The sequence below is a fragment of the Schistocerca nitens genome, chromosome 5 (assembly GCF_023898315.1).
Source record: "Schistocerca nitens isolate TAMUIC-IGC-003100 chromosome 5, iqSchNite1.1, whole genome shotgun sequence".
NCBI classification, from domain to species: Eukaryota; Metazoa; Arthropoda; class Insecta; order Orthoptera; family Acrididae; genus Schistocerca; species Schistocerca nitens.
Window position 1 is genome coordinate 228474778 of NC_064618.1, and position 21638 is coordinate 228496415.

At 40.4% G+C, this 21638-nt stretch overlaps 1 protein-coding gene across 1 annotated transcript in view; it reads right to left on the minus strand.

The window, feature by feature from the left end:
• The window catches only part of LOC126260214 (breast cancer type 2 susceptibility protein-like), a 169494-nt gene that overhangs the window by 67159 nt on the left and 80697 nt on the right, over positions 1-21638 (minus strand). Inside the window, exons 6-7 of the mRNA XM_049957510.1 lie at positions 11658-11879; positions 3362-3572 (exon numbers count right to left, since the gene is read on the minus strand). Of these exons, the coding sequence (XP_049813467.1) occupies positions 3362-3572; positions 11658-11879 (433 nt within the window). The remainder of the gene's footprint in view (positions 1-3361; positions 3573-11657; positions 11880-21638) is intronic.

The window sequence follows — 21638 nt, forward strand, 5'->3', positions numbered from 1 at the left end:
CACCGTGGCATTTACCTGGAGCAATTTAGGGAAATCACGGAAACCCTAAATCTGAATGGCTGGATGTGGATATGAAGCACTGTGCTCCTGAAAGCATGTTAATCACTGCACCACCTCATTCCGTAAACACTTCAATGATGAGATAAACACAGATATCATGGGATTCTTACAGGCATTATCTTCCATTTATCTGTATTTAAAGAGAGCTGATATCATGACACCAAGCAGGAACTTCATTCAATTAGTTCTGCATTTCTTTATAATAGTCTAACAACAATACTTTCTTGTCAACAGCAGCATCAACAACAAACAATCTGCAGGTCTGTTGATCCTGCCTGATAAATCACATACTCATATGTGTATTGGTTCTATTGCAATTTCTTGGGACATACCCAATTCTACCTTCATTCCTGGTGATAATTTGCCTTACAGTATAACATACTGTGTTCTATTAATAAAAACATTATTGAGCCGATCGCATATCTGTGAAGTTATTCCGTATCATCATATCCTGATTACTATTCAACATTGTGGCTACAGTGTTGAATGCCTTTTGGAAGTCTGAACTTACTTTTTGCTGCCAGATATTGTGTGTTAATAAAGTAAGCTGTGTTTCACCCAAGCGTATCTGTGCTGAATCTTTCAAAGAAGCTTCTTTTTCTTCAGGAAATCTTCAAGGTCCAAACATCCTCCAGCATCCTGCAATAGGCTGATGTTTGTGATATCAGTCTGTAATTTTTTTTATCATCCTTGTTTCCCCTCCTCCTCACAAGTGCGTATCTCTTATCCCATCCTTATATCCTCCATGGAAAAGGAACTAGTAGTTTCAAATGCTATGATTAGGTTTTCCACTTTTATAGGAGTCTACCAACATAAAGAAATCTTTTTAAAATGAGTGCAGTGTACTCCCGATTATTCAAGTGTGAATTATCTGATTTGTGGCTTATTTGGGCAGGTTTTAGAGGGGAGGAGGGAGAAAGGGGGGAGGGAGGGGGGGCACAGGTGTCGCAGGCCAGGGACTGGCAGTGTGAGTTGCCAGTCACTAGGTGCAGTGGCAGACACTAAGCCAGATCAACAGTGTTGAGCCGCATCTGAGTTTGTGCAGGTGTTGGCTGCAGATGCTACTACCTGTCCAGTAGATGTTATCCCAAATACATTGTTTGAAAATATCTCGAACATTCCTGTTTCTCGATTATTTGTGTATCTTCTGCCCCACATTCACTCCAAATAATGGGGAATGTACTATATTTGCGTTTAGCCTCCTCAAGATAAGTACTTCTATATCTATACTCTGGAAGTGATACAATGGTGTGAGGTGGAGTGTACATTCTAGTAGCACTAATTGAGCTCCCCTTCCCTCTTCCATTCGCCAAGGGTGCTTGGGAGGAACGGTTGTCTGTAAACTTCTGTATTGGTTCTAATTTCTCGAATTTTCTCATTGTGGTGTTTTCACAGGGCATATGTGGGAGAAAGTAATAAGTTGTCTAACTGCTCATTGAACAAACTCTCTCGGAATGTCAATATTATACCTCTACTTCACGCACAATACCTCTTGTAGCATCTGCCACTTGAGTTTGTTGACCATCTCCATAACATTCTCACACCGATTAAATCACATGACAAAATGAACCACTATTTGTTGGACATTGTCCATCTCGTCTATTAATCCAACCTTGTAAGCATCTCAGACACATGAGCAATACTCAAGAATTGGGTGAACAAAGGTTTTGTAAGCCACTTCTTTCGTGGACAAGTTACATTTCTTTAAGATTCTTCCTATGAATCTCAGTCTGGTATCTGCTTTTCCTATTATTTATTTTATATGGTCATCCCACTTAACATTGCCCCATATATTTACTCCAAGACATTTTACAGAAGTAGTTGTTCTAGCAGTTTGTCATTAATAGTGTAGTTGTACAGCAGTGGATTTCTTCTCCCTTGTATGCACAATATGCTACTTCTATTCACATTCAGAATCAACCGCCAGTCCCTGCAAACATGCATCAATTCTCTGCAGGACTTCTTTTGATGTTACTACACTATCTTATAGATAAATGCATCACCAGAGAACCGGCATATGGAGCTTCTGATGTTATCTACTACATCATTTATCTATAATATAAGCAGTAAGAGTACAATCATATTTCGTTGGGGTACTCCTGAAATAACCTTTACATTTGTTGGTATTGTTTCATTAAAAGCAGCATGCTCAGTTCTATCTTCAAGGAAGTCCTGCATCCAATCACAAATCTGGTCCGATAGCCAGTAAGCCTGTATGACCCCACCTCCCCCCCCAACTAAACGGCAGTGTGGGACTGTATCAAATACCTTCCTGAAGTCAAGGAACACTGAATCAATCTGATAACTGATGCCTACAGTACGGGAATCTCATGGAGGAACAGAGTGAGCTGAGTTTCACATGATCTCTGTTTGCAGAATCCATGTTCATCTTTATGCAGGAGATATTTGGTCTCCAAAAATGTCATAATATGTGAGCATAAAACATGTCACACAATTCTACAACAGACTGATGTCAGTGATATAGGCCAATAATTGTGTGCGTCTGTCTTACAACCGTTCTTGAAAACAAGAAGGACCTGACATTTTTTCCCTCTGTTGCTCCAGCAACTTACAATAAACTGTTGCTGGAAGGGGAACAAGTTATTTTGTATAGTCTCTGTAGAATCTTAAGGGTATCTTATCTGGTCCTGATGGCTTTCCGCTACTAAGAAATTGTATTTGCCTTTTTATTCCATGATAATTTATCTCTAAATTTGCCATTTCAGCATATGTGCGATGATTGAAAGGAGGGGCCATGTAGTGAAACGATTTCGGATTTCAGTACCAGTATGGTCACCAAGTGACTGAATAGACAATTTTGAACTGCTTACTGGTTTTATGGAAGACCAAAACTTCTAGAGTTTCTAATGAGATTGGTTGGCAAAAAATTTGCTTTCAAAGTCATTGCAAGCTTTTTTCATTGCTCTCCTTACATACACATACATTTTAGTTTTGTTCAACTTCTGTTTGTCAGTTAGGCCAGCCTAGTACTGACCAGGAACTCTGCCTCTCTGTAAAGTGATACGTGGGAGTAGTTATTTTATAAATGCCACTGTTGGTGTACCTGTCTCTGCTGGTTATTATGTTGTGTAAAACTTTTTGTTGCTCTTCCTTTAATTGTAAATTAATACTTTTCAAAGAGATACAAGATAAATCTGCTCCTAGCATGCTTTTTTTGTACAACCTTCTTGTTCACTCTGAATAATAACAAGCTAATATGTGAATATAAACACAGAAAAAATGATCAAGGTAAGCCAGTTTTGCTAATTTCCTTCAGACCAATGAAACTCCTTTATCTTACCTGCCTTTCCATCAGGGCCCTTTTCCATATATACAACAGGATAGACTCGAGCAATTACAGCAGTAACACAACTGATGACACCACCAGCAGGTTTCAGTGAACTGAGAGAGACAGGCAAAGGACCAGGCTGTCTACAGAACCCAAGTCTGCAATCCCAGCGTGCTCTTCTTGTTGAATTTGTATGGATTTTTAATCTAACATTGGGTCCTGCCTACAAAACAATTACATTAGAAGTGAAGAAATGTCACAATCAACACCAGTTATTAGACCATTACAATTATGTAGCAGATGATACATCTGAATTAAATGAAAATCACGAAACGGTAAAAACCTTAATGTATCATTAACACATCTGATAGCTTGGAAACATGATTGCAGCTTAACAGATTAACTCAGAACATCTCATGAGCCAGGTTAGTAAAGTTGTGGGAGTATTATTCAAAATGGCATAAATTAAAATAAGTCACAAAAATAAATATGTAGCAAAAGTAGATTCTCTAAAGAAGGTAGTGAGACTGCCATTGACAATTATCGATCAGTCTCACTACTTACTTCCTTTTTGAAGGTAAAGGAAAGAACTGTGTGTACAAGAATCATAGCATACCTCTCCAAAATAAGATGTTTAGTCAGTCTCAATTTGGATTTCCGAAGCACCGATAGCAATACATTTCATAGAAATCACTTACAGGCAAATCTGTCACCAACCTAAAGATAGATCTGTAGCTAAAGACAGGGAAGCTGAAAATGTCAGACAAAATTGTGTGTCTATGGAGTATTGTCTTAGATGTGCAACTGGTTTAATTTTTTCCTGCCAGAAAGCCACTGTTTGTAGTAAATGATAAGCACTCAAGTAATGAAACCAAAAATATATATGAGGCTAACCAAGGAAGGCCCTATGCTGCTTTTAATCTATGTAAATGATTTAAGACACAATCTGAACAGCTTTTCTAGATTGTTTGCAGATTATACTGTCATTCATCACCTTGTAAGTCATTAGAAGATTGTAAACCAATTAAAAAATAGTTTAGACAAGTTATCTGCATGGTTCAAAAGGTGGCAGTTGACTCTGGACAATACAAAGAGTGAGATCCTCCCCATTAGACTAAAGATATTCTGTTACATTTCAATTACATGACATATCACACAGAGTGAAAGACTGTTGATACAGTTAAATACCTACGGATTACAATAATGAACAACATAAATTGGAACTATTGCACAGAATAAGTTGTGGAGAAAGTTAACTAAAGACTCTATTTTATTGGTGCAACATTTAAAAGATGCAACAAATATAACAAACAGACTGCCTACACTACGCTTGTCAGTCCTCTTTAAGGATTATTGCTGTGTGCAAATTGGATTGACAGAGGACATAAAAAAAAGTTCAGAGAAGGTCAGCTCATTTTGTATTATTATGTAATAAAGGACAGAGTGTCAGGGATATGAAAGCACGGCGCGGAGGCAATCACTGAAGCAAAGGCACTTTTCATTGTGGCAATATCGTTCACAAAATTATAATGGCCAACTTTTTTCTCTGAATGACAAGACATTTTATTGAATTGGATCTAGCTAGGGAGAAATGACCATTGTGATAAATCAAGAGAAATCATAGCTTGCATGGAAAGATTTAGGTGTTTATGTTTTCTATGTGTTCAGACTAGTTTACAGGAAAACACTGTGTTGTGCCACTTGTTACATGGCATGAGTTGCTCACAAGTGGTTTTGTACATGGCAGTAGTCACAGCGTCACCACCGCACATCTCAGTTTTGTCCTTTTGTGAATGCCATAGTCATGTCTAAAATGAAAGTTTTGGCAGCTGCACAAGTTGCTGCAGAGTTAATGCATGTTTGTGTGAAACTGCTGCATAAGAAAAGAAATAGGAAACATGTTTGGGTTCACGACTGTGTAAAGAAAAGACATCAGTTCAGATGCTCAGCAACCTGGCTGAAGGAAATGGTAGTGGAAGACCCTAGAAGTTATTTTAATCAACTCAGAATGACACCAGAACAATTTATATTTCTTCTAAACGGAGTTAATACTATATTACGGAAGCAAGACACTGTAATTGGATTTCATGCGGAACAGTCCAGAATTCTCGGCCTACTAGAAGATTTAGTTTTACTTGGTAATGACTCTCATTTCGATTAACACCATATTTAATTAAATCTTTGTCATGGCACGGTCCACCGAGTTTCAAAGACGGACTATAGCTTGCCATGTAGTAGGAAATGCGTTTGGAATTCTGGTTTCCAAATTTCACAAGTATGAAAATCCAGTTCCATTACATCTACATATAGCTGACAAAGTTGTCAGGGCTACAAGTGCGACTCGCAATACAGTGCCCCAATAATACGCACAAGTACAGCTAATAGACCAGTAGTGTGTTAATAATGGAGTTTATCAGCCAGCAACATGGAGAAGCAAAAATGTTGGGGGTGGAGAGGAGGTTGGGGGGCGGGGGGGAGGGGGGGGGGGGGAGACCGCATTTAGTAGAGAATGGTGTGCAAATTACCTTCTTGCAGATGGATATGAACAGTGGTAAGATTTTGAAGTTCAAAATGTACTACAATGTACTACAATTTGTGAATGGGAAGCACTGCTCTGACATTTTAAATAAATGAATACTGAATAAAGAACTCAGCTTTTCAAATTTGGGTAGCCTTTCCCCTATCAACAACTTTCCTTTTCTTTAAGAAGTAATTGGCCAACTCAAACCATGGGACTTCAGTTGGCCAGTGCAAACTGTGCGACTTTAGTTTTGTAGTCATAAGGTGTTCCATAGCCAAATATTTTACTTACATGTATTTTTCTTAATGAATCTGCATGTGTATTCTTAACTGAATGAATTTTGTTCTGAAGCTCAGATATTGCCAACCTATCCTTGTTCAGATTACATATGACCAGTTCCAGTGCAACAACATGTTGCTAATTGTTTTTGTGGTCAACATCATTAAAATCCCACAAACATCTATTCATAGCATAGATATCCAAAAAGCAAACAATTTTCTCCATTCTCCACTTCATATTCCAATTTGTTTACTCTCTACTGACACACCTAACCACACTACTCATGCAGTTAGTATCACTGAATTTGGAACAGTCCAAAATCATTTAGTTTCACCAACAAATCACTCAATCACCTGCCGCACTTGGCATGTAGCACAGTTCCATGGAACGTAGTGTCGTCGTGTAAACTAGGCTTTATTAGAGAGTGGAACAGTTGAACGAAAATCTGAATGTGGTTCTATGAACACTATGTCAAATGCTTCAGTTTGAAATGTGGAGTAATCATGTAGATGTAAGTAAGAACCTGAAAAGAAAGCCATATGTTACATACACCGATGAGCCCAAACATTATGACCGCTGCCTATCACGAGAAAGAATGCCATCTGGTGGCATTGTAGGCTCACGACTTGGTAAGGTAAGTATTTCAGTGAAGCAGGGATGAATGAGGAATCATTCTAGTGACAGTATGAGCCGCAAAGGGTGAAATCCACTGACATAAGTGACTTTGACAAAGGGTGGATTGTTAGGCACTAACACCTGGAAAACGAGAATCTTGGAAAGGCAGATTTGGTCAGCATTCATTTGCTACTGCCATGAGCATCTATGGAAAAAGTTGAAGCATGGTGAACCCATGAGTAGGCGACAAGGTGTTGTGCATCCATGCCTCATCACAGAACACGAATGTGGAGGCCTGCTCTGTAAAGCAGGATACACGGTGATCTGTAGCAGATGTGATTACAGAATACAATGCTAGAGCATGCCCAAGTGCTTCTGAGCACACTACTCAATGCACATTGCAGAATATGGCGTTATGCACCATATGAACCTAATTGATCTCAATGTTGATCAATGATGTTACCAATTACTATTACAGTTGGCCATAGGATCATCAAGATTAGACCGTGGATCAATGGAAACTAGCTGCTGGTCAAATGAATCACGTTACTTGTGACAAGAGGCCAATGGATATCCCATCATCTAGGTGAATGGCTGCTCGAAACACGCACTGTGCCAGAAACAAGCTGGTGGGGCCAAGACTATTCTATGGGAGGCATTAACCTGTGCTCTGGTGGGACCTCAGGTCATAATCGAAGGCACTATGACAGCTGTGAGCTATGTGAATATTGTTGCATTCCACCTGCATCTCTTCATGCTTGATATTTTGTCGATAATGGCATCTTCCAGCAGAATAACTGTCCATGTCATAAGGCTACATTCATGCTACAGTGGTTTAAGGAGCATGATAGCGAACTTGTGTTGATGTCTTGGCCACCAAAATCACCTGATCTGACCCTGATGGTAGACATGTGGGATGCTATTGCGACCTGAGCACCGACATCTACTGCCACATGCCTCCAGAGCTACCATGGACTTGTTGAATTCATGCAATGCAGAAACACTGCTGTATTATGTTCCAAAGGTGAAGCAACACACAATTAAGCAGCTGGTTCCAATATTTTTCCTCATCAGTGTACCTTCTTTAGTGTCTAAGCTGTGTAACTTTTGCAGTCTGTGTAGTATCACATTTTTGAGATGAAAATGTCAAACAGCATATTTACTTTCCCCTGTTATGTTCACTAATATCTTTTAGTATAATATTCTTGGTTTACTTGTCATTGGAGGAAAAAGTGTTGTTGTACAACAGCATGTAATAATGATAATTTCCGGTGTTGACTCTACAGTGCCCTATAAAGAAAGCAGAGTTACTAAACATAGTTTTCTGAAATTCCTTCACAAAAGAAGATGAAGTAAATATTCCAGAATTTGAATTGAGAACAACTGCCAACTTGTGTAACTTAGAAGTACATATTCTCAGTGTAGCGAAGCAGCTTAAAAGACTTACAAAGGGCAAGGCTTCTAGTCCAGACTGTAGACCAATCAGATTCCTTTCAGAGTATGCCAATAAAATAGCTCCATACTTAGCAATTGTATGCAACTGCTTGCTTCATGAAAGATCCATACCCAAAGACTGGAAAGTTTCACAAGTCACACCGATACCAAAGAAAGCAAAGAGCAGTAATATGCTGAATTACAGGCCCACATCACTAACTAATAATTTGCAGCAGGATTTTTGAACATATACTGTGCTCAAACATTATGAATCACCTCAAAGAAAACTATTTATTGACAAATAGCCAACACGGATTCAGAAAATATCATTCTAGTGAAACACAACTAGCTCTTTATTCTCACAAAGTAAAAAGTGCCATGGACAGGGAATCTCAAATTGATTCCATATTTTTAGATTTCCAGAATGCTTCTGATACTATTCTTCACAAATGATTTCTAATTAAATTGAGTGCCTAAGGAGTATTGTCTCAGTTGTGTGACCGGGAGTCAAGATTTCCTGTCAGAGAGGTCACAGTTCACAATAACTGATGGAAAGTCATTGAGAGAAACAGAAGTAATATTTGGCAATCCCCCAGGAAGTGTCATAGGCCCTGTGATGTTCCTGATCTAAGTAAACAATTTAGGAGACAATCTGAGCAGCCCTCTTACATTGTTTGCAGAGGATGATGTCATTTACCATCATGTAAAGTAATCAGATGATCAAAACAAATTGCAAAATGATTTAGGCAAGATATCCGTATGGGGCAAAAGGTGGCAACTGGCTCTAAATCATGAAAAGTGTGCACTAAAAAAATAATCCGCTGAATTTCAGTTAGGGAAAGCAAACCATAGACTATGATTTACTGGCACAACACTTAGAAAATATGTTTATCTATATGGTATAGGATACGCATCAGATGGGATTGACGGAGGATATTGAAAAAGTTCACAGAAGGGCAGCTCATTTTGTATTATCACAAAGTAAGGGAGAGAGTGCCACGGGTATGATACACAATCTGGGGTGGCAGTCATTAAAACAGAGGCATGTTTTGCTGCAGCAGGACTTCCTCACAAAATTTCAATAACCAACTTGCTCCTCAGAGTATGAGAATATTTTGCTGGCACCCACCTACATAGGGAGAAATGATCATCATAATAATGTAAGAGAAAACAGTGTGCACCGAAAAACGTGTGTGTTAATTTCTCCGCACACTTTTTGAGAATGGAAGAGCAGAGAAATAACTTAAAGGTGGTTCGAAGAACCCTCTGCCAGGCACTTAATTGTGAACTGCAGAATAACCATGTAGATGTAGATGTAAATACAATGTCTAGTAGACAGCTCTTTATACATCCGGGCATACTGACAATATCCTCACAGTATATTTACTCCCTCACAACGTTCGTAGTCAATGAACAATTGCAGTTTGGAAATGGCACTAATATTCATGAATATAACCATAAGAGGAGACATGACATACGTTATCCATCATCCTGCCTTAGCATGGCAGAATGGCAGAGAGAGGATTGAGGTATTCAGCAGTAAAAATCTTTAACAATCTGCCCAGTGACACAAATGATTTAACAGAAAATAAAATTAACTTCAAACAAACCCTTGTACACTGTGGAAAAACTCTGGATATGTAATAGCGTGGTGTGTGTGTGTGGGGGGGGGGGGGGGGGGGGGGAGGGGGGGGAGGAGAAGGAAGGAGAGTTATGTAAAATGGTCAAGATTTTGACATATCTTTTACCGAGAAATTGTGTTATAATAATAACTTCTTACACATCATAATGAGGGATCAAAATTGTGATCAATGGAACACACAGATAGCTAAATTAAACTAATAAAACACATTTTTGTGTGTTAACCATACGCTAATCAAATGGTTAGTAAATTAACATCATGAGATGAATAAATCACATTTTCTGGAACTTAGCAAGATTCATATTATTGCATCCCAAAAGAAGGCTGGCAAGTGAGGACATTCTGGTTCCCATACCACTTATTCTAACTGTGTATATGTTATAAAAGTCAAGATAGTTGCAGGTAGTACAAAAATTACTCTCTCATTGAAAACCGGGCTATGAGTTTCTATTTATGTGGTAAATGGTAAACAAAGTCTTTGGCATCATACAGATCTTGTAATGATAAATATGTCACCTAGATTGAGTGATCTTAAAGGAACATCTGTGTTATACAAGACTGAAAAGCTTGTATGGGTGTTTCAGGGTAGGTTGTGTTGAGAAACAATTGATAAGAATAAATTTGATACGCTGTACTGTTTCCGATATAATTAGCATGAAAGTTGGCCAATCAGGTCTTTGCATGCACAAATTCAAATAGTGTGCCAACATGTTCTTCATTTGGTTTCCTCAAATCGAACAGTAGAATGGTACAAACATTGGACACTGACCGGTAGCAAGGGTACAACCTGAGAAAACAGCTCAGTAGTCTTGGGACCACCTTCTTGCTATGAGAACAACTGGTGTTAATGGTGTCAGCTTGTGTAGCAGAACTCCTTATTTGTGCAGCTGATTGTGTCGAAAGTGTTTGTTTAAATGTAAATTTACAAGGAAAGAGGTGCGTAAAGATAATGATGGAAGTAGGCATAACACACATTTCTCACAGCTGTGATGAAGTGATAATTGTATTGTTCTCTTGTTCCTTTTGAGGAAACGAAATGAAGAACATGTCTGCCAACACTGTTGCTGACAAGCTGCTTGAATTTGAGTGCACAATGACTTGATTGGCTGATTTTAATACTAATTAAATAAAAAATGGTGCACGTATCCTTTTTTTTTTTTTTTTATCAACAGTTATTTCTCAGACTAATCTACCCTGCAACACCCTTATAAGATTTTTAAACTGTTTCTGACTACCTTTTATAAGCCACAATTCACTTCTTACACGATTTGCCCCATTTCTGGTACTTCATAGGGGACATCAGTGGATATGTTCATGCATGTTCTATTTGATGAATTTAAGAAATTTCAATTTTTTATCAAATTTAATGTCTTAGATTCCTGTTCTGCCTATGCATCAATGAGCACAACTCTTCTGCTCTTTATATATCTCACATTCTGCACCCCAGTCATATACATCTCTACATGTCGCTCCAACATTCTGAATATTGTACTAACTTTTAGTTTTGGGTCAGTAACTGTGTAACTAGATACTAGTGCACTATAACATTTGATGTGTTTATAATTTGTTCATCATTCTTTCTTAGAACAGAACCGCATTACAAAAATTACTCTAACATTCTGTGTACAAAATTGAATGTGTTCTGTTAATTCTATTTACCTCCTTCAACAAGAAGTAATGGCAGTACTGAAATATGCACAACTATTGAACTAAAAATATTTTCACTGTCGATACAAAAGACACTTTCAACAACTGATGCAAAACTTTTGAAAGCAACAACAACACTGGGCTATATTTTAAATTGCTTCAGTATTTACCTCCAATGGTGAACAAGGCTGTTCACAGTTGACCAGCTCTGCACTGTGGGTTACTAGCTTAGTACCAACTGCAACACGGCCTGCTTCTATTAAGTGACACATTTCCATATCAACAGTGCACCCAATGCTGTACCAACCATCAGTCAGTTCCAATTCATAGTTGCACATTTTCAAGCACTGTCTATTTCCTTCTTTTCCATTTTCTTCCTGTGCTTCTTCATGCTGCAAAGAGGAATGCTGGTGAATTATATTCTGCTATTATGTATGTTAAATAAAACAACTCCAAGCAATGGAAATCCTAGTAGGAATATTAACAATGTAGGAAAAGACAGATCGCTACTTACCATAAAGAAGACACATTAGTTTCAGTCAGGCACCATTAAAAGAAACATACAAAAAGCTTTAGGCCGCAGCCTACATCAATAAAACACACACACACACACACACACACACACACACACACACACACACACACACACACACACACCTGCCAACTCCAGCAACTCGGGCCGGAATGGTATTTTAGTCTGAATTGCTGGAGGTGGCAGTCATGTGTGCATGAGACGTGCGTCTCTCTTTTACTGATAAATAAAACAACTAGTTAGTTTGGATAAAGAAAGATATACAGTTGCTGGGCTGAAGAAGCATGCTAGAAAACCTGAGGAAATTTGCTCAATAACAGATGCCAGGAAATAAACTACATCTTTCATTTCTCTGAACCAATGGTAGAAAACTAAAACTTTTCCTTACAAATAGTATTCCCGTGGAGAAAACTCAAATTATATATATCCAACATATATTATTATATAATTCTCTAATACACAATATTCATAATTTAATAATCACAAATACGAACTTCAGCTTCAAAGAACTCATTTTCAAATATCATTAAATGGAATGACAATATCATGCTCACTGTATCAAAACATTAAAAATGGTAGCGGGGACCCAGGCAGCCAAACATTCCTATAATAACTCAAATTTCTACAGCATCAAAACAGAAAACACAAACACAGCAGGCTTAATTAATATGTTTTGACTAAGGTATTAAAGGGAAGAGTAGCAATAATCCCCAAGATCCTTGAAAAGATGAATGGAATAAATATTAGCATCAGCAGTGTTGAGAAACAGCTGAAATCGTTAAAATTGAACAAAGCTCCAGGGCTTGATGGAATCCCTGTCAGATTCTATATGAATTTGTGCCTGAGTTAGCCCCTCTTCTAATTTCAATCTATCATAGGCCCCTCAAACAAAGAACCATGCCCAGTTCTTGGAAAAAGGCACAGGTCACACCCGTCTACAAAAAGGATAGTAGAAGTGACCCACAAAACCACTGTCCAATGCCCCTGACATCGATTGGTTGTAGAATCTTAGAACATATTCTGAGCTAAAACCTAATGAAATATCCTGAAAAGAATGACCTCCTTGACACCAACCAGCATGGGCTTCGAAAACATCGATCATGTGAAACCTAACTTGCACTTTTCTCATATGACATACTGAAAGCTTTGAATCAAGCAATCAGGTAGATGCAGTACTTCTTGATTTCAGTCTCATATCCACACTTATTGTCAAAAGTACGATCATATGATGTATCAAGTGAAATTCATGACTGGATTGAGGATTTTTTGGTAGGGAGGACACAGCATGTTATCTTGGATGGAGAGTCATCGTCAGACGTAGAAGTAATTTCGGGTGTGCCCCAGGGAAGTGTGCTGGGACCCTGGCTGTTCATGTTGAATGTCAACAAGCTTGCAGACAATATTAATAGCAAAATCCAGCTTTTTGCAGATGATGAAGTTGTCTTTAATGAAGTACTATCTGAAAGAAGCTCCATAAATATACAGTCAGATCTTGATAAGATTTCAACATGGTGCAAAGATTAGCAACTTGATCTACATGTTCAGAAATGTAAAAGGTTGCAGTTCACGGCAGGTTAAATGATAAATGTTTACTACATACCACTGTGTTGTAAGGGTGTTGATGAACAATTTGATACAAGACACTTGTGGTCTATCAAACCTGGAAGCAACCTCAGGTTGGTCTCTAATGTTTTTGATGCCAATTTAAAGTGTGAAGTAGATGTACAAACTTCCCACTTCTTTTATACGAGGTGACTTACTTGAGATTCGCAGCCGATCTTCTTTGCTGGCTGCTGGAAAACTCTCTTGACTTCTTCTCCATAGAATGATGCTAGGTACAGAAATAGTTAAGCCTCTCTCTCTACTCGTGAAATAAATAGATACGTGAACTTTACTTTTCGTCAACCAATGGTATATTTGAACTCCATACAGAATAAAATTCTCACTTTCCTCATACATATACGACTTCACTTGCTCCATCCAATGTCAGAAACAAATTTAATTACATTTATAAAAGAGTTGGCTTAATAACCATGACTCTATTTCACATGAATCATAAAATAGGTCTTCCCTCTAACAAGGCTGGATTAAGAGTCTACAAAATTACCTTTTGAACTGTTCTTCTCTCATATAACAATAGTCAATGATACAATAGGCACAGAGCTGCCTAAAAACTCCATGATTCATCCTCTAAAAGTCTATGGATTGCCCAACAAGCACTTGTCAGTGCCATTCGACCATCATGTCTATTTTCTTCTCATGATTGACTTTAAGCCTGCACACACAAACATATGATGCAGTGGGTAGGATTCTAACATCCCACACTTGTAGATAAGAAAGTTCTTAACTACATTCTTCAGAAAGTCCTATTTTGCAACTTTGTTACAAGAACTCACATTAAAGGATACATGAATTCAGAGCACACACATTTTAGAAATGAAAAATACACTGCTATTGGCCATACTTTCAGTCTAGAATATCGTGTGTGCAAGATGGTAGAAGGCCGAGTGGTTTTAGAATTTACACAGAAATACTCGAATCACTACAGGCCTACAAAAGTCACTTAAGCTTTAATGCACTTGCAGCATGCAAGATTTTTAACATGCTCTCACCCACTTATGACACTGGCTTCTTTGTATGCTTACAAGCTGTAAAATTAACATTTGTGTAAATGTTATCCCACAATTATGTGAATTTTGACAGCACAGAATTAACAATTACATCAATTTGTTTATCTGGTTTTCTTACTACGAGGCAACTGTGATTGTAAGGGTTAAGTTTAGATCAAAGTGGAAAAACAATCGGAAGGCTTTTCCTTTCACTTCCCTCTCAGAAACAGTTAACTTACTAATGTTAACGAATGATGGTTGTGTAAGAGAGCAAGAGTATATTAAAAATCTTATGTAGCGCTGCTACGCTGTAACTTAAATGGCTTTTGTAGATCAATGTGGCTTAATAGACCACAAGTGTTTTATATCGAATTGTTCATCTCAGATGCCCTTACACCACTGTGGTACATAGTAAACAATTATCATTTACAATATGAATCCCTATACTATCCCTTAATATTCATTTTTGAAACTTTGTAAATAGGCTTTAAGGGATAATAGGTATCTATTTTCAAGTGCCTGACAATTCAACTTTTTCATCATTTCTGTGACACTGCCCTGTGAGACAAACAAACCTGTGATCTTTCATGCTGTAGTTGTTTGTATACATTAAATATCCTCTGTCAGTTTATTTGGTATGGATTCCACACACTTGAGCAATGTTATAGGACAGTTTGCTTGAGCGTTTTGTAAGCAGTCTCCTCTGTAGGCTGATTATCTCAGCATCCTACCAATGAACTGAAGTCTGTTACTTTTTCCATCTGTAACTGAACTTATGTGACCATTCTATTCCATATCTCAACAAATTATTACTCCTAGGTATTCGTGTGTGTGTTGGGGGGGGGGGGGGGGGGGGGCACGCATGTGAGACTGACTTCATTGTGGCTCGTTGATATGGTAGGATATTATGTTTTTATGTTGTGTGAATTGCACAATTTTACATTTCTGAACACTTAGAACGAGTTGCTAGTCTTTGAACTACTCTGAAATCTTATCAAGATTGATCTGAATATTCATACAGCTTTTTCACGCAGTTTTTCATTATAGATACCTGCATCATCTGCAAAAGTCTGCATTACTATTAATACTGTCTGCCAGTTTATTAATAAAGAATATAAACAACAACAGTCCGAACATACTTCCCTGGGGCACTCCTGACGTTACTTTTACTCCTGTCAATGATTATCCATTGAAGATAACGTGCTGTGTCCTGCCAAACAAGCAATTATCAAGTCACACACAATTTTTATCTTTTGCTACCCCATATAACTGTACTTTTGTTAATAAATGTTGGTGTGGTACCAAGTAAAATATTTTTCAGAAGTTAAGAAATATTGCATCACCCCGAGTTCCTTGATCTATGGCATCCAGGATGTCATGGAAGAAAAGCACGTGTTGGGTTTCACATGATGTTTTTGGAATCCATTCTGGTTGGCTGGCATGAAGGAGGTGATTCTGTCTGAGATACTCCCTTACCTTTGAGATCAGAATATGTTCTTTGATTCTAAAACACATGCATGTCAATGATACAGAATGGCAGTTTTGTCAATCACTTATGGTCTCCTTCTTATAGACAAGGTGTGATCTGTCCTTTTAAAAGAAACCTGCAGCATATTATAAGAGTAAAATCAAATTCCCGTGTATAAAACAACTTTAAACGTCTAATTGCTTTGCAAATGTATTAATGTGTTAAATATTTGACTTCATGCATGTAAGCGAGAAAAAGTTTAGGGAAGGTTCAAAATTATGCTTAAAGTTTAATGGAAGTTGCTAAGTGTTCTCATTATAAAACACTACATGAATATAGTCTAGGTAATTTGCATCAATTTTAAGCAAAACCTAGTTTTTCATATATCTCAATGTTTACAATATCGTATCTCCTGTACTGTGTGTCATATAATGATACAATTTTACAGATATGTTCAGTGATACAAAGGGTGAGCACAAATTAAGTCCCTATTGAAAACTGCTTAATTTTTTTTAATACTTCAATAATTTTCATAAAACAAAAACATTTTGTGCCTTATTATTTACTACATTATATATCACTTATATCACTGCAGATATCAGTGACACGCCATGGCGCAATGTCTAACCCTGTGTGAGTGGGTTTAGCTGGCATCCAAGTACAAAATACGGTGATCTGTGGTTCAAGTACAGAAATGTTGGCGAAGTACAGACAGACCTTGTGCCTCAGTAGATGCAAAGACCATAAGAAAATACCACTCGAAGTTAATGGACACAGATTTTATATCAGATGTTAAGAGAAGTGGTCGAACCCCAAAATCCAGGATTGAGGAAAATGTGCAAGCGGTTCAGGGAATGTTCACTTGAAGTTCTCAGAGATCACAAAGACAGACAGTTGTGGAAGCAGTCTAATCTGACACACAATCCAAACTGTTCTGAAGAAACAGTTGAATTTTTGTCCATGGAAACCACATTACTGCCACGAATTACCAGTGGAAGACTGTGATCATAGGTTGATATGGGTGATGATGCTTACTTGGTATGAAGACTGGGCTGTTATTCTTGGCAATGTTCTGTGGTCAGATGAAGTGGTATTCCATAACAGGTGTTTCTTAAATGGCACTATTGTTGTTATTGGGTAACAGAGGAGCTGAGAGTGGTTACTAAACAGGTCACAGGGTGATGCGGCATGGCATCCATGAAAGTTGTGGGTCCATATCTCATTCAGGACACAGTGAATGCAGAACGGAACATTGACAGGCTTGAAAATTATGTTCATGGTATTGTACCTAAATAGTACAGTTACACTGACATAATCTTTATGCAAGATGGGGTCCTGCCTCTTTTCACATATTCTGTCCGCTCATGGTTTGACATCCATGTTTAGGATGGTGGTTCGGACATGGCCCCTCTTGAATGGCCAGCAAGGAATCTAGTAAAACTCAAGGGGAGGGGGGACACCAGAGAGACCTGACAAAGATGTAGATAAAATAAGTAAAAAGGTTAGATGTCTTTGGACAAGCCAGTCAAAGTTATAAAACGCAGAACACGAGCAGCTGCTCGAGCGTCATCAGCTAAAATATCCAAATATCCGGTAAAGTAGATGGCAGGGACAGGACAACACGAGATTGACTAAAGCGGGGACACGACAATAAAACATGGCGCACTGTTAATGCCTGACCACAAGGGCACTGCGGGACTGGGTCACCGGAGAGCAGGTAGTGGTAGCTAAACCGGCAATGCCCAATCCGCAACCTGGTCAGAAGGACCTCCTCTCGCCGAGATGGTCGGGAGGAGGTTGTCCAAGCAGTTGGGAGCGGTTTTACTGCCCGGAGCTTGTTTCCTTGGAGGGATGACCAAGCATCCCACCACATCGACACAAGCCTCTTACAAACATCCCCACGAACGTCAGATGACGGGACACAATGGGAGGCTGGCCGAGGCAGGAGGACTGCAGCCTTGGCTGCAGCATCTGCAGCCTCATTCCCAGGCACTCCTACATGTCCGGGAACCCACAGAAAGCTGACAGGAGAACCATTATCAGCGAAAGAATGGAGGGACTGCTGTATCCGTTGAACCAAAGGATGGACCGGATAGGGAGCTCCAAGGCTCTGAAGAGCACTGAGTGAGTCAGAGCAGAGTACATACGATGAATGGCGGTGGCGGCGGGCATACTGAACGGCCTGATGGAGAGCAAAAAGTTCGGCCGTAAAGCTGGAACATTGGTCGAGGAGCCGGTATTTAAAGGTGGCGGCCCCGACGACAAAGGCACAGCCGACACCATCATCAGTTTTGGAGCCATCGGTGTAAATAAAGGTGTGACTGGCAAGTCGAGCATGAAGTTCGACAAACCGTGAGCAATACACTGCAGCCGGAGTACCCTCCTTCGGGAGTGAGCTGAGGTCGAGATAAATATGAACCGGAGCCTGGAGCCAAGGTGGTGTCGGGCTCTCACTCTCTCTGAAGGTGGTAGGGAGGGCGAAATCCAATTGTCGAAGCAGGCGATGGAAGCGGACTCCGGGGGGCAGCAGGGCAGACACATACAACCCGTACTGACGGTCGAGAGAATCGGCGAAGAAGGACTGATAAGAGGGGTGGTCGGGCATTGACAACAGCCGGCAGGCATACTGACACAGCAGTACGTCGCGCCGGTAGGTCAATGGTAATTCAGCAGCTTCAGCATAAAGACTCTCGACAGGACTAGTGTAGAAGGCTCCGGTCGCAAGACGTAACCCCCGATGGTGGACGGAGTTGAGATGGCGTAAGAGAGATGGCCGAGCAGATGAGTAGACGAAGCTCCCATAATCCAGCTTCGATCGGACTATGGACCGATACAAGCGAAGCAGGACAGTGCGATCCGCTCCCCAAGATGAACCACTAAGAACTCTGAGGACATTAAGGGAACGTGTACAACGGGCTGCCAAATAAGAGACATGCGGAGACCAACACAGTTTCCTGTCCAACGTGAGCCCTAGAAACTTAGTTGTTTCCACGAATGGGAGAACAACGGGACCGAGATGTAAGGATGGCGGAAGGAACGCTTTATATCGCCAAAAGTTGATACAAACCGTCTTCTCTTCAGAGAACCGGAAGCCATTTGCCATGCTCCATGAGTATAGGCTGTCTAGACAACGCTGAAGGCAGCGCTCCAGGAGGCATGTCTGCTGGGCACTGCAGTAGATCGCCAAGTCATCGACAAAGAGAGAGCCTGAGACATTAGGTGGAATGCAATCCATAATTGGATTGATCATGATGGCAAAAAGGGCTACGCTCAAGACGGAGCCCTGAGGCACTCCGTTCTCCTGGAGGAAGACGTCGGACAATACGGAACCCACACGTACCCTAAACTTTCGATCCGTTAAAAAGGAATCAATAAAAAGGGGCAGGCGACCGCGTAGGCCCCACCTGTGCATAGTGCGGAGGATACCTCCTCTCCAACAGGTATCATAAGCCTTCTCCAAATCGAAGAACATGACTACCGTTTGGCGCCTTCGCAAAAAGTTGTTCATGATGAATGTCGACAAGGTCACAAGGTGGTCAACAGCGGAGCGGTGGCGACGAAAGCCGCATTGGACATTGGGAAGTAGCCGTCGAGATTCCAGAATCCAGACTAACCGAGCATGAACCATGCGCTCCATCACCTTACAGACACAGCTTGTAAGAGAAATGGGGCGGTAACTAGAAGGAAGGTGTCTATCCTTCCCGGGTTTGGGTATAGGAACAATGACGGCGTCACGCCAACGCATGGGGACCTAACCTTCGGTCCAGACGCGATTGTAGGTACGAAGAAGGAAGCTTTTGCCTGCCGGAGAAAGGTGTGCCAGCATCTGAACGTGAATGGCATCTGGCCCCGGAGCAGAGAACCGGGACAGTGCAAGCGCACGTTCGAGTTCCCGCATAGTAAAGGGGGCATTATAAGTTTCCAGATTCAGCGAGTGGAAGGAAGCTCGCCGAGCCTCTTCTGCCTCTTTCCTGGGAAGGAAGGCAGGGTGGTAATGGGCGGAGCTTGAAACCTCCGTGAAAAACCAGCCGAAGGCGTTGGAGACAGCCACAGGATCAACGAGGACCTCATTACCTGAGGTCAGGCCAGGTACCGAGGAGTGGGCCTTAGTGCCCGACAGCCGGCGCAGGCCACCCCAAACGACGGAAGAGGGAGTAAAACTGTTAAAGGAGCTGGTGAAAGAGGCCCAACAAGCTTTTTTGCTGTCTTTGATGACTCTACGGCATTGCGCTCGGAGTCGTTTGTATCCAATACAATTCACCAACATAGGATGGCGGCAAAAGGTGCGTAAAGCACGTCGTCGAGCACGGATAGCGTCTCTACAAGCCTCATTCCACCAGGGGACGGAAACGCGACGTGAAGAAGAGGTAGTACGAGGAATGGATCGTTCGGCAGCATTGATGATAACAGTTGTGAGGTATTCGACCTGACTGTCACAACTGAGAAAATCGTGGTCCGGGAAGGTCGCCAGGGAGGAGTAAAGTCCCCAGTCAGCTTTAGGTATGTTCCAGCTCGAAGGACGTGGGGATGGGGTGTGGTGCAGGAGACGAACGACACAGGGGAAGTGGTCGCTTGAATAGGTGTCAGAAAGGACATACCACTCGAACCGACGGGCAAGAGTGGTAGAACAGATCGAGAGGTCCAAGTGGGAGTAGGTATGAGTAGAGTCCGAGAGGAAAGTCGGGGCGCCAGTACTGAGGCAGACAAGATTGAGATGGTTGAAGACATCCGCCAAGAGTGAGCCTCTTTGACAGGATGCAGGAGAACCCCAAAGGGGATGATGGGCATTGAAGTCACCAAACAATAAAACCGGCGGGGGAAGCTGAACAATCAGGTGCATCATGTCAGCCCGACTAACAGCGGATGACGATGGAGTGTAGATGGTACAAACTGAAAAAGTAAAAGCAGAAAGAGTCTAGGGATGGGTGAAAGAGGAAGTTCATCCAACAAAACCAAAAACTCCTGATGAGTTGGAGGAGCAAATTTGCCATGGAAACATATCGCCCGCAGGATTATGTGCAGAAATATGATGCAAACATCCACATCCATTTACTGAGACTGGTGGATAATGGAGGAGCTTATGTCAAATTAAAGCAATGCATAACAATTCTACCATTGCAAGGAACAAAATCTTTTTTTTTTTGTTTCATGAAAATTGGTTACATATTATAAACATTATTAGTTTGGTGCATAAGTTTGCATCTTTTTTGTTTTGCATGTTGGTACAGCGGTTGGTATGGGTTTATTTATCGACTGCAATTATTTATTTATTTATAGTTCACTATTGATATTTGAGTTTGCATACTGTCATTTTGTAATATGAAAATAGTGAGTGAGGCAGTGGACACGAGAAGATGTAGTGTCCAGTGAAGAAATTGGAACATGTCCAACATATTCTTCTGTTTCAGTTCAACAGAGGGGTGGCAGCAGGTGAGGTAGTCAGAAACACTAGTGCCATGTGTGAGATAATGCTGCTGGAGATGGCACAGCAAGAAAAGGGTTCTCTCATTTTAAGGAGGATCGTTTTGACATAAGTTACTCT